The sequence below is a fragment of the Rosa rugosa genome, chromosome 3, assembly GCF_958449725.1.
Source record: "Rosa rugosa chromosome 3, drRosRugo1.1, whole genome shotgun sequence".
In the NCBI taxonomy this organism is placed as follows: Eukaryota; Viridiplantae; Streptophyta; class Magnoliopsida; order Rosales; family Rosaceae; genus Rosa; species Rosa rugosa.
The window spans coordinates 37699403-37712193 of record NC_084822.1 but is presented as its reverse complement, the minus strand read 5'-3'; the positions used below and the strand labels follow the sequence as shown (position 1 = coordinate 37712193).

General features: G+C 39.8%; 3 protein-coding genes across 3 annotated transcripts; 2 read left to right on the top strand and 1 right to left on the bottom strand.

Annotated features, from left to right (window-relative positions):
- The first annotated feature begins 39 nt into the window (after nucleotides 1-39).
- LOC133736577 (poly(A)-specific ribonuclease PARN-like) lies at nucleotides 40-3178 on the top strand. Its single transcript, XM_062164117.1, has 8 exons — nucleotides 40-410; nucleotides 504-634; nucleotides 939-1127; nucleotides 1226-1338; nucleotides 1435-1551; nucleotides 1634-1748; nucleotides 1852-2067; nucleotides 2380-3178. Exons 1-8 carry the CDS (start codon nucleotides 97-99, stop codon nucleotides 3021-3023), a joined length of 1839 nt encoding a protein of 612 aa, XP_062020101.1. The 5' UTR covers nucleotides 40-96; the 3' UTR covers nucleotides 3024-3178.
- A 134-nt stretch (nucleotides 3179-3312) lies between these two features.
- On the top strand, nucleotides 3313-6530 carry LOC133736581 (uncharacterized). Its single transcript, XM_062164120.1, has 9 exons — nucleotides 3313-3699; nucleotides 3782-3931; nucleotides 4026-4240; nucleotides 4388-4458; nucleotides 4559-4721; nucleotides 4941-5124; nucleotides 5385-5543; nucleotides 5668-5756; nucleotides 6195-6530. Exons 1-9 carry the CDS (start codon nucleotides 3360-3362, stop codon nucleotides 6285-6287), a joined length of 1464 nt encoding a protein of 487 aa, XP_062020104.1. The 5' UTR covers nucleotides 3313-3359; the 3' UTR covers nucleotides 6288-6530.
- Nucleotides 6531-6651: 121 nt separating this feature from the next.
- LOC133736576 (linoleate 9S-lipoxygenase 5-like) lies at nucleotides 6652-10332 on the bottom strand. Its single transcript, XM_062164116.1, has 9 exons — nucleotides 9920-10332; nucleotides 9542-9825; nucleotides 9209-9449; nucleotides 8757-9080; nucleotides 8586-8671; nucleotides 8389-8478; nucleotides 7902-8200; nucleotides 7540-7803; nucleotides 6652-7429 (listed from the first exon to the last, which is right to left on the bottom strand). The coding sequence occupies exons 1-9, from the start codon at nucleotides 10098-10100 to the stop codon at nucleotides 6655-6657; spliced, it is 2544 nt and encodes an 847-aa protein (XP_062020100.1). The 5' UTR covers nucleotides 10101-10332; the 3' UTR covers nucleotides 6652-6654.
- Nucleotides 10333-12791: the final 2459 nt, after the last annotated feature.

Sequence of the window (12791 nt, the reverse complement as noted above, 5' to 3'; positions counted from 1 at the left end):
CGACTCGGCCACCGCTTCTTTTTCTCGCTTGGGCCTGAAGCCCAGGCCCATTGTTTTGTCAATGAAAGCGTTTCTCCACTCTCTGGAGCTGAAGCCATGGCGACTCTGATACGGCGGCGTTTGCTCTGCACGAGCGCCAAGGCGGGGAAGAAATGGGCGGTGAAGGAGGTGACGAAGGCGAATTTTTCGGAGGCGGTGGAGGAGTTCAAGGACGACCTGGCCGGGTCGGACTTTGTGGCCGTGTCGCTGCAGAAAACGGGGTCGTTTTCGGCGGGATGGCACCGCGCGCTGCCGTTCGACACGAACGACACGGCGTATTTGAAGGCGAAGTACGCGGCGGAGCGTTTCCAGGTGCTTCAGTTCGCCGCCTGCCCTTTCAGTCTTAGAGCCTCCAAGCTCACCGCTCACCCGTCAGTGCTTTATTGCTTCTACTATACCTGTTGCATACGAATACGTATGCGTATGTTTGTACATGGATGATAGTGTGTGTCTGTTTGGTGCAGATATAACTTTATATTGTTCCCTAGAGATGAACTGAAGGTGGGGATGCCGTCTTATAGTTTTTCGGTTCAAACATCACATTTGACATACATGGCTCAAGAGGGTTTTGATTTTAATGCCTGCATATATGATGGTAAGCATTGCTATGTGAATGTCATTCATTTAAAGTTTGAAACTTTAAAACCAAGTTAATGTGTTTAGGGGTTAGGAGAAATAAGAAAAGTTATGAACAACCTATAGAGCCTTGTCGAAATGTATGTTGCAATTGTATTCACGCTTTGTGCTTGCTGATGCATTTGTTGCGTGTGAATTTTGGGAGTTGTACTGGGGTAGACCAACCAAAAACAATGAGTGCTTGTTGTATTCAATTTGGGATTTAGCGAATTTGTATCTATTTGGTGATGTTTTGAGAGTTCTTTATCTCTGTCTTGTGACAGGTATATCGTACTTGTCTAAAGCACAAGAATCTGCAGCTAAAGTGCGGATAGGGAATCCGACGCCCGGAAACTATGTAGTAGATTCTTCCTTAACGCATACTGTTGCTGATACGATTTTTATTGAGAGAATTAAATCACGAGTTAAGCATTGGAAAAATGCGTGCAAGAAATCAGGCTCAAGGACAGATGGTAAGAAAAATGCTGTAGGTTTATTATCCGTTCTTTTTCCTTTTACTTTCTCCATTTTATCTTATAATTAGAAGCTCTGTTCACTTTTCATTTTGCAGATGCTCTGCTGAGTTCCTTGAGAAAACTTGTGATGGGGACTGAAATTTATGGATCGAGACCATGCATGAATATAGATGTTTGCAGCGAGCGTCAAGTACAGCTTGCACTGGAGGTACATTGCTTGGACATAGTTTTAATCCTTTAGTTTTGAGGTGGTAAACTTTATCAGAGTTGTATTTCATTAAATGCTGTTGGTCTTTGGTTGCAGATGCTAAAAGAGTTCAGTGATGAACTTGTTCCTTTAATAATCCCAGCAAATGGTGGAGGTACTCAGTCTGTTCGAGTTGTTTTGACAAGTTCTAAAGAGGACAAGGACTTGTTTGAGGTTAGGAAGAGAATTTTAATTTTTGGTTTGTGCCACATCAACATCAAGCTTGCGTAAATTAATTTTTGGTTTGAATATACAGAGAGAGCTTCAAAACGTTGTGGAGGAACAAAACAAGAGGGTTCGTGGATTTCGAGAGGTGATCGATTTGATTTCTGCTTCACAGAAACCTGTTGTCTCCCACAATTCCCTTAATGGTGTATCTCTATTTAATAAATATCTATGACCTTTTGATCCCCCTAAATTGACCTTGCTCTTTCTTTAGTTTCTCAACTTAAATTTCAATTTTGGTTTCTGCAGATTTCACGTTTATTCATTCAAAATTTCTCTCTCCCCTGCCGGCTAACGTAGATGAGTTCACAGGCTCCTTGAGCTTGGTTTTTCCCCACATACTTGATATCAACCATCTGATGAAGAATATTGGCCCTTTAAGGAAGGTGACCAATAGACCTGCAGCTATTTCCTACCTGAATAATCATTACTTTGCACCTATTGATTTGGAAACTTTACCTCAAGGTATAGTCAATTTTCCTAGTTTTCATTTAGCACAGAGAGTGAGAGAGCGTACAGTAATGCCCCATGATTGTTACTCTGGTAGATTTTATAGTTGTATTAAGGTCTGATATGGGACAGGAAGAAAATGAAGAATAGTTCTGCATTTTGTTTGACAAGTATTTGATATATGCAAGCATGCCAGATTGAATCTTTGAAACATCACTACTCGGAAGACTTATCCTCATTTTTTCATCATGTCATGATCTTTTACTTCATCAGATGCAATGCCTAACTTCTATTACTAAATACAATGTTTGTGGTTGTCATTTACAGAAAATGAAGGGAAAATTCATAGGCATAATGTCGTGAAGATGTGTTATTTGTTTGCGAAGCTCTGCACCATTCTGAAAATTCCGGAGAATGCTAAGCTATCTAACAATCACCTATTAGCTCCAGCCCTTGACGTGTACACTAACATATCCAATCCCTTCTCTGACATTCCCCAGGAATCAATCAATGAGGATATCAGAATCTGGAGAAATAATATGAGAAAAATCAGCTGTGATAATTTGGTATTCTTATGGGGATTTAGAAGTGGGTTGACCGCTGGAATGCTGAAGAGCATGTTGCACAAGTCACATGATGTTTTCTCTGAAGACTTTGATGTTCGGTTAGTAGATAAGAGCTGTGCCATTGTTGTTTTCTGGCAACCTGGTTTATCGGGAACTTTCCTTGATGTTGTGAGTGACGAAGCCATCTGTGGATCATTGAGGGAGATGGTCTCAGAGGGCCTAAGAGCAACGAGTTATAGAACTTACAAGAGAGTCTGTAAGTTGGGCTTATGGGAGGCAGATTTAGCAGAGTCCTTGGACAAAGCTTTAGAAGATCCAGACTACAGTATGGAAGCTGATTCAACAACAAACGGCAGAGAAATTCTTTGGTCTACTGACTCTATGATTAATTTTGATGACCTCTAATATGACTGTGTAACTCACTACCCCACTCCTAATGTCAGTGAGATTTGAATATGTGACCTCCACGGTATTAGTTAGGCTAACTAACTAGTAGGTGACCGCTCACCGACATGACATAGAATTGTTAGAGATTCGAGTAGGGTGTAATGTATTCGAATTTTGTATCGTAAACTATTCAGTTCATTCAATGAAAATACTCCAATTGAAGTGTGAGAATGAAATTGAAATTATTCAACGACGAGTCGTATATGAATAAGGCAACATGCCGCCAGGTTCAAACGGTATTCAAAGTTTCAATCTTTCACAGGTGAAAGTCAACACTCAAAGGCACCCACTATAATGGCTTCAGCTTCGACCTTTCTCTCACACCCAAACCCTTACACAAACGACGCCGTATTCTCTTCTTCACGAAGTCGGTTCCAATCCTTCAGCTCTCGATCAAACTTCTATGGCTCCAAATTCACATCCAAACCGATTTCCTTGTCCACCTCCGGAACCCGACCCGTCCGACCCAAACCCGCTAGTTCTTCGGCCTCGGAACCGCACCAAACGTTCGATGTTTTGATTATCGGAGCTGGAATCATCGGGTTGACCATAGCCCGGCAGTTCCTGATCGGGTCGGACCTATCCGTTGCCGTGATTGACAAGGCTGTCCCCTGCTCTGGTGCCACCGGCGCCGGTAAATTTTTTTTTTTTTTCCTCCATAGAAAATTAAGTGTTTGAGTCAATTGTGATGAAAATGAAATGTTGACTTTTTTCAGGGCAGGGGTATATATGGATGGCACACAAAACACCAAGCAGCGACCTGTGGGAGCTGGGACTCAGAAGCCAGAGACTTTGGGAGGAATTGGCTGAGAGCCTAATTGAGCAGGGGTTGGACCCTCTAGAACATTTGGGGTGGAAGAAAACAGGTATTGTCGAAATTTAAGGGAACAAATATACTCTAAGGAAGTGGCTTTATTGGTTTTGGGTGTGTTTTAAGTGGTTCTGTCATTTTTTTTATAGGGAGCTTGCTAGTTGGTAGAACTCCTGAGGAGTTGGAGGTGTTAAAAAAGATGGTGAAGCAGCAATGTGAAGCTGGGGTAAGATCAGAGTACTTGTCGGCTACTGACTTGCGTGTTAAGGAACCTGAATTGAGGGTTGATAAAGATACTGGGGCTGCTTTTCTGCCTGATGATTCCCAACTGGATGCTCATCGTGCCGTGGAGTTTCTTGAAAAGGTTATTTTTCTATTTCTGAGAAAAAGCTAGTTAGGTTGTCGTTTTGGTCACCAAATTTGTTCACCTAGAACCTTTATTTATTTCTAAACAGTTAGCACAATTGGTGAAATAATGATTTTTCACTAGTGTGTTTGTATACTTGTGTAGGGAAATAGGCTTTATTCATCAGAGGGTAGATATGCGGAGTTTTATAACGATCCAGTGATGAGTTTACTGAGGTCTGCAATCATACTTTTCTGGGACAAAGTTGGAAATTTTGGTTTTTATAGGTGGGGTAAATTTTTAAGCTAATGCCATTATAATTCTTCATATGCTCAGATCTGGTGGCAGTGGGGAGGTTGAGGCTATTAAGACTTCCAGGACTATCTTACACTGTAGAAAGGCCATTGTGGTGGCAGCTGGTTGTTGGAGTGGATCATTGATGCAGGACCTGATTAGAGAATCAGAAATTGTACTGGACGTCCCTGTGAAACCACGAAAGGTACTTTGGTTTTTTGATGCAGAATCTGATTAAAATATGACCGGACTTGTTCTTGAATATATTATGATACTATGGTTTCTTTTCTCGAGGCATGATGTCATTATTGTTTCTTTGATTAAGGATGACTAAAGTTTTAAGCTCTCCCACCTTCTGAATGAGTAGCTTTAATTTTTCTAGCTTTTATGTTAACACCGGCCTAATACTTAATCTTTATGGCAGGGTCACCTTCTAGTGCTTGAGAATTTTAATTCCTTTCAACTCAATCATGGTCTGATGGAGGTGGGATATGTTGATCATCAAACTACAGTTCAGCTTCCTAACATGTTGGCTCCTAGCTTGCTTGATCAGAGCTTGTCTGTTTCAATGACAGCCACTATGGATACAGTAGGGAACATTGTTCTCGGTAAATTTTACAATCATGACTCGTGTTTTGTTCTTTTCTTCAGAGAACATGAAACATAAGTATAAGTTTCTCTCTCACAATCTCAGATTCAGACTAGATTGTGGTTTCATGCTAATTAACTAATACATGTATCTAACTAATATAGCAAGTCTCTAGAAAGCTTTACATATCACATTGCTATATGACAAGCCTCACTTTTCATATATTTTACAAATCCGAGAGTGTCTCACTACCGGTTCCTTTCATATATTTTGCTATAGGGAGCAGCCGCCAATTTGCTGGGTTCGGCACTGAAGTGGAAGAAACCATCATCAGTCGTATATGGGATCGAGCTGGAGAATTCTTTCCAAAATTAAGAGAGAAGCCTCTTTCAGATATCAGTAAGAGCAGAGAAGTGAGAGTAGGATTACGACCTTACAGTAAGTCCTGAATCCTGATATCTCTTGGAACCTTTTGAAAGTGAACAATAGCAATTTCAAATTTATACTAGTTCTCAAAAGTCTGGCTGTGAAATTGATTACTGAAATAACCTTACTATTTCAGTGCCTGATGGGAAGCCAGTGATTGGGCCTGTGCCAGGTTTGCCAAACTTGTTCCTTGCCACTGGGCATGAAGGGAATGGACTTTCTATGGTAATACTCATACATTGTGATTCTGCTGATTATATATAAATTTAACGACAAAGATATTCCCAAGATTCTGGCTTGCTACAACATTTGTGCATGTCATGCTGGGCTAAAGTTGAGTGGACGATGACAAATAATTTATGTATAGAGTGGGTCCTAATTGTAATTGACACTTATAAAACTGGTCTAAACTGGGAGAACAGGCAAAAGCAGAGTCTGGAACTGAAACTTGGAAAATTAAGCCCAAGTAATACAGAAAAAATACTTCACAAAATAAGAGAAGTACTTTTAGTGCTCAATTATCTGTGGGATTCGTTCCACAGATTTATAATATATTTCCTAGCACCAAGTTCCCACAGATTTTGCATATGTCTAGTCATTACTGGTTCTGTTACTTGTATTTCATTTAACGGAAGAATCATCCACCATTTGGTCCATTTTCAGTCTCTAGGAACTGCTGAAATGCTTGCACATATGGTGCTAGGCAATGCTGAGAAGATTAGTTCTGCACCTTTTGCTGCTCATGGTCGATGTTGAGGATAAAGCAGACCGTGCTAATCAAGTTTAATCCATCAGTTTTCTTGATCATTTCATCTATGGATCACAAATTCACAATCTTCCCGCGGGCAATCTAGAAAGCTTAATGTCTAAAGTCATGCCTCGGAGCACCTTCGTTTCTGCAGTGTTGGTATGGTGCCTTCAGCTTGCTGCTCATTCTCTGTACTCCATATGTTGTTAATTCCATTATTAGCTTTCAGTACATATACTTCTTTTGTCTTATTTAGCAATATGTGCGGAGGAATGCCCTGAACATATATATAGAGGTTTTCCTGCCATGTAAATTACATTTGTGTTATTCCTTCTGTGCTTGAAAAGTTGCATATCATGTGTACTACGAAACATCTCAAATGGATATACTATTAGGAATCCCCTTCCCCGTGCTGCCCCCCTTGGATTCAACATTGGAGGTATCAGGGTACAAAAGCATGTAAGGCATCTTGGCACAGCCCTGTCTGTTTTTAAGCTTGGTATCGGCATTCTTGTCCTCAATTCTTTTCTCTATATTTTGAAGTTCTCTGTTGAACTTTTCAAACTTCTGGCCAATCTCTTCATTCTTTATTGATAATGATGATAACCTCTGGCCCAAATACACTTCATCAGATGTGTGTTTTGAGAGTACCTCTGCTATTGCTATACCCAAGATCATCTTATCTCTTTCAGGCAACATGTTGAGATAGTATTTGTCTGGATCCCCTAAGAACTCAGCATACTCAAATGTTCCTTCCTGTGGAATGAACCTTCGGCATAGTGTGGTACGATTTAGAGGATAACCATTATATGCATATTGCCCAAAGTTCACTGAAGCATGAAGGGCAGATGCAATCCATATCAAAGTTGTCAAAGCTTGGATTAGGTCCTTCCGTGATGTCATTTCATACCACCATGTCTCATTGCGCTTATCACCGTGGCCAACATTTCGAATTTCTGACCACCATGCTTGGACTTCTTCATCAGATCTTACAGAAGCATCATCAGCATAGAAGAGCATGCAAAAATCTGTAACCCATGCCTGGATGGCTATCCATATCTCAAGTCCATCTGCACCATAGGGATAGTCCTGGAACAGGAGCTGAATCCCAGTAGGGTTATCTGGATCAGGGTCTTGTAGGGCCATACCTCTGAAAAGTGTTTTCAAAAGGAATGAGTTCATAAATCATAATATATGAGTTTGTGAAAATTCCTGGTAGTACATTTTCCCAGTTCTGTCCCACCGTCTAATATGAAATACCTTTTAAGTAGATCAGCAGGAAGGGCTTGCTCATCAAATCTCCACTCTTTGTATAGCTCAGCTGATAGCTGCATGGAGATTTCAGCCGAAAACAGTATCTTCTCAAAGATTCCTCCAGAGTTAATGAGTTTGCTTCGGGCCAGTGCATTCGCGTGCATGGTGTCTTTGAAATGAGGATCTAGTAGCCAATGGATTGGATGCATCAAACTTAGCTGTCTTCTAGTAGCAATGATGAACGGCTCGACCACTGCATGTGTATGCAACCTAAATAGCATAGCATGATCAGGTCCTTGCGGTGGGAATTCAATGAACAATGAGAACGAACGTGTATTATTTTGGGTTCAAGAAACTGTTTAACTCACCAATGACTGACCAGTTGATGATAAACAGAGTCATTAACTGCAACATGAGCCTTAGCATAGTGCCACAGTGCTGCTGCTTCACCCTGACTAGCTGGAACAAGTACCCGATTGATCTCATTACCTCTAGGTGAGCCTGGCAAACTAAGTTCAATTGCTAGTGGCCTTAGCGTGGAATCACTCTTCAAAAAAAGTAGTGTGCGGGATGCATAGATACAAACGTCGTTTGTGTTGATTCTGCTCAAGAAGGGCATGAGATAGTCATGGTGATCCAAGATGAGTATCCTCCAGTAGTTCATTGCCTGTGAATTTTATGAAAATCAGAAAGGAAAGAATAATGTTGCCGAGAAAATGCATTTGCTCTGGAATACAATATTTGTCGACTTTACAACTGGGCTGTGTTGATTGATGATATACCAACTTTTCAATTTGGGAGGCAACTCAGGCAAGATGGATGATGTTCTGTTGGCGTGTTTTATTTCGTTTTTACCTGGGCAACAGTCAGGCCATCAAGGTTGTGCTCTATGTGTGATGACTGTATTGAGCTCACAGCTCCATGTTTGCTTTGCGGAGGAAATACCTGCAAGTCAAAGTTATACAAGTGATTAGTGCAGCATTTTTTGGTTAATCAGTTGGATAAACTAGTAGCCATGCCCTTCTGCTCTAGTTCAAATGGTTAAATAGTACCTCCAGGGATTGTATTCGTGCTGGATTAACTCCTGCAAGCATTTGGCGCCCAAACTCTTCGTCATCCTTCCATGCAAATTCATTTTCTGGAAAGTGGAAGACAACAATTGTAAATGTGAAATGAACCATCTTTCATACAAGCTGCAGAGGCGTAATAGTCAGATGTGTCACCTGCTAGTATTTGAGGAAGTGGAAATTTCAAGGTTTTCTTGATTGCATGTGTAGTATCTTTATAAAGCTCGTTTGGTACCATAGCTTTCAGTTTCTCTTTGAGCGACCCCTCAATCACTAGGCTCTCGTTTGCAGAAAACATGGCGTGTATCTCATCAAATGACTCAAGATGCTTGGAACCCTTTCCCTCAAGGATCAGGAAATGCAGAGCTGCCTGGATTGAATTGGATATGAACTCAGATTTTTTCTTGGGGCTGAACCTCTCATCCGGGGGAACATATATATCCAGGTTAGTGGTACATGGCCGGCTCTCAGTCAAAGGATCTTACATGATCATGTTTGCAGAGAAATTGAGAGTGCAGAACTTTTATTGTATATAAAAGGAAAAACTAATATCCAATTGTGGACATGATTTTGTTGTCATAAAAACTTAAAAGATGTACTGTATATACCTGCATTGCTAGAAGGGCGACCAGTTCTTCCTCTGCGAGGATAGGGAAGTAATGCAGACCCACCCAAGACAGGTCTCTTGTGTTCTGGACCTTTATCAGGATCACCAAGATCATTGTAGTAGTCATAGTCGTAAATTCGATCCCATTCTTTCCTCTCCCCACTTCCATTTCCTCTCAAGCTACCAAGTTCTTCCTTTCTCAGTTTCATGAGAGCTTGGGGTGTTTGGCTTGGAAGATATTTCTGTGATGACACGACCAAGCTGTGTTGCTAAATTTCATTCTTAAGTTCTTGCATCAAATAAATCAGGCAGAACTAGTATTCAGTAAACTTACAGTGTTTGAGAAGAAAATCCGATCAAAATTCTTGGTCTTTTTGAATGAGTATACCCATGAGTAACAGTCGAACTGGATAATTTGACTGTTCTGAATTTGGACAGCTGCATATTTGAGGAAAAATCTGTTGTTCTTTGGGTTTCTTACGACCAGAGCTCCTGGAGTCCCGAAGTTTGGCTCAACATGGAACTTGACATTATATGTTGTAGTTCTTTCACCACAACTTGTTTTGGTTTTTCCACGTTTGAGGTATGCTTGCTCACTCAACTTTCCTTTTCCAGTTTCTGTTGAAGCAAAACATAGAAGAGAAAAGTATTTTGAGTAAAATCTCATTAGGCTTTCAATGAAACAACGCTAGTTATTCGTGACTGAACTTACTTGGATCGACTTCTGTACAGCTATATATCCGAATAGAAGCTGATCTCCCCGAACCTGATTTTTTATCACTTTGGACAATGATGATTTCTCCTTTGATGATGTTATGTCTGCTTTGTGGGTTAGAAGTACTCGAGCAATCTCGGAGGCTAGATCGACCCTGGTGGTGCTGCTGGTGTTGCATTTTTGGCTGCCTTGCATGGAAAAAGCAACTTCTAAATTCAACTTTGGCGATTGAATTTATGCTAATTATCGAACAGCGATTGTGTTATTATACAATATTACTGAACTTAATCAATATTAATGAACTTGATTAAGTTCAATATTAAAGGGAAAGACCTTATTCTTGGCTTCTATTCTTAGTCATGCATCTGATTCATTGCTTGCACATAGGTTCTCTAGCTTGGTGTTTGGAATTCAACTTAGACACACAACTTGGTAAGATTCTGTCACTGCTTGTTAAATAATACAGAACTTACCTTCAATTCTGAAGTTACATTGTTTTGGATCTTAAGCTATTGAACATTCATGATTTTCTATTTTTATTTTTTATAATTGAACATACATATGATTTTTCCAATCATCGCAAGTTTTATTACAAGAGCTAAATAACTAGAGCTAGACTTCATAATCATTATGAAGTGCCCAAGAAAACCATCACCTTGAGGCGTGAGCCGCAGGATGGTGGAGAATATGGTATATAATATATTGATACGTTAAGTAGATCAGTTTGAGAGAGAGGTACAGTGGCTCATTGCATATCAATGTTCAGTCATGAGAATTTGTGGTCTCAAGACGAAATAAATTCACATCACCCAAGACCCTTCAATACATTGATCTATTCTTTTAACTAACCGATAAAAATATATATATAGGAACAATGACTTACTAAATTATTGTCAAGATTATACTCCAATTCTTGTCCACTAAATTAGTGGCTGAGATCAGACATATTTTGCTTTTTCTTTTCAATTTTGAAATATAAAATCATTTAACTTCTCTTTCCTTCTTAATCTAATTCATTTATTGCAGAAAAAAAAAAATAAAAAAAAAATATATATATATATATATATATTTTTTAATCGAAAGAGGTCATCCCGATTATATAATTCAGCAAGCAATATCAAACGACACACCCTTATGGGGTCGACGGAAAGAGTCAGCTTTTAGGACATACAAAATCTTATTCTAAAACAAATAGAACCCAGTATACTCAGAGTACACCAGAAACAGTTTTAAAATGTTCCAACCAAACATCTGGTCTTTGCGACCTAAACAAAATTTAAATAGTACAATGGGCCCTAGAGCCCCAATCCAGCCAACCCCACACCAAAGGTGTAGACCAAATCAAGCAGCCCACAGCCCAGTTGGAGTCCCAGATAGCCCAACCTGTCAGACCTTCAAAGGCCAACCCACATTCACCTCCACCCCTGTGAAGCCCTAACTCGGAGAGCCCAAAGCAAGGAGCCCCAAAAACAGTCTGCCCAGTAGGAAGACAAAGCTGGCCAATTAGATCGAACGCCATCTTTGACCTCCTTCACCACCAATCTCCAGCCACCTAAGCCAACACTGCCGCGGGTGTCTCTATCAAGTGCAACCCATGCCCAGGGCCGAAACTCTGCAAGCACTGTCAACTGAACCTCAGCACAATCCGCCATCACGCTCCTCGCTCCGAAGCCGTCTCAAACACCCGAAATCAGGTCTTGCCAACATACCAGCCCTGACGACCCCCGTCGGTTCATAATCAAATCCATCATCCACCAGACTGTCTCCTAAACGGGATGAGGCCACGAGCAGCCAATGTCCAACATCCAGCACGATCATTGGACCGAGAAGAAAAGCGCAAGGAAAAAACAAATTTAGTCTCTTCTTTTCTAGTATTTGTGTCTTTCTTTTAGGTTCCTTCCAACACCAATGATGAACTTGAGCTTAATATATATGTGGGCTAGAAAGCATGTTTGGATCTAATGAGCTTTATTTTTAAAAATAAACCATTATGGATCAAGTGTTTGATTTCATTTATATCCATATTTGTCATATCAATATATTGAGCTAGGGAAGCATAGTGAGACTTGTGGAAGCTATTACATGCCATATAGTGAGATTTGAGCTTAATTGAAGTGCATGCATAGTTCTAAGCACTAATTTCTTCATAAGTGGACATCTCATTTGCTTTTCATTTTTATTTTTTTTGATACTATTATTATTATTTTTTTTTTTTTTTTTTTTTTTTGTGTGTGCGTAAATGTGTGTTAGCATGCTCTTTCTCTCCATGCTTAGACTTTTCATTGAAATTTCTTTCAAGGAAACACTTTATAACATTAGGGACAATGTTAAGTTCAAGTGTAGGGGGGAATGTGGAATGTGTGTTAGTGTTTAATTTTGAAATAAATTAAAAAAAAAAAAATTTGTTTTAGTCTCTTCTTTTCTAGTATTTGTGTCTTTCTTTTAGGTTCCTTCCAACACCAATGATGAACTTGAGCTTAATATATATGTGGGCTAGAAAGCATGTTTGGGTCTAATGAGCTTTATTTTTAAAAATAAACCATTATGGATCAAGTGTTCGATTTCATTTATATCCATATTTGTCATATCAATATATTGAGCTAGAGAAGCATAGTGAGACTTGTGGGAGCTATTACATGCCATATAGTGAGATTTGAGCTTAATTGAAGTGCATGCATAGTTCTAAGCACTAATTTCTTCATGAGTGGACATCTCATTTGCTTTGCATCTCTAGAACTTGCTCCATATCTTTCGAAACTCTTTCTCTCAATTTTACATCTTGAAAATGATTTAGGCAACTAGGAATCCACCATGGCCAAATGAGTATGTCCCAAAAGATTGAATACCCTTAAATTGCCATTTTGAGCCT

Bases quoted from the DNA above. Each gene is read 5' to 3' on its own strand.
- LOC133736577 (XM_062164117.1), top strand. From the start codon at position 97: ATGGCGACTCTGATACGGCGGCGTTTGCTCTGCACGAGCGCCAAGGCG. The intron at 1,749-1,851 runs GTGTATCTCTAT...TGGTTTCTGCAG, and splicing joins CTCCCACAATTCCCTTAATG to ATTTCACGTTTATTCATTCA. The intron at 2,068-2,379 runs GTATAGTCAATT...TGTCATTTACAG, and splicing joins TTTGGAAACTTTACCTCAAG to AAAATGAAGGGAAAATTCAT.
- LOC133736581 (XM_062164120.1), top strand. From the start codon at position 3,360: ATGGCTTCAGCTTCGACCTTTCTCTCACACCCAAACCCTTACACAAAC. The intron at 4,459-4,558 runs GTCTGCAATCAT...TCATATGCTCAG, and splicing joins CCAGTGATGAGTTTACTGAG to ATCTGGTGGCAGTGGGGAGG. The intron at 5,757-6,194 runs GTAATACTCATA...GTCCATTTTCAG, and splicing joins AAGGGAATGGACTTTCTATG to TCTCTAGGAACTGCTGAAAT.
- LOC133736576 (XM_062164116.1), bottom strand. From the start codon at position 10,100: ATGCAACACCAGCAGCACCACCAGGGTCGATCTAGCCTCCGAGATTGC. The intron at 8,672-8,756 runs GTGACACATCTG...TCCACTTTCCAG, and splicing joins ACTTCCTCAAATACTAGCAG to AAAATGAATTTGCATGGAAG. The intron at 8,479-8,585 runs GTACTATTTAAC...TTTGACTTGCAG, and splicing joins CACGAATACAATCCCTGGAG to GTATTTCCTCCGCAAAGCAA.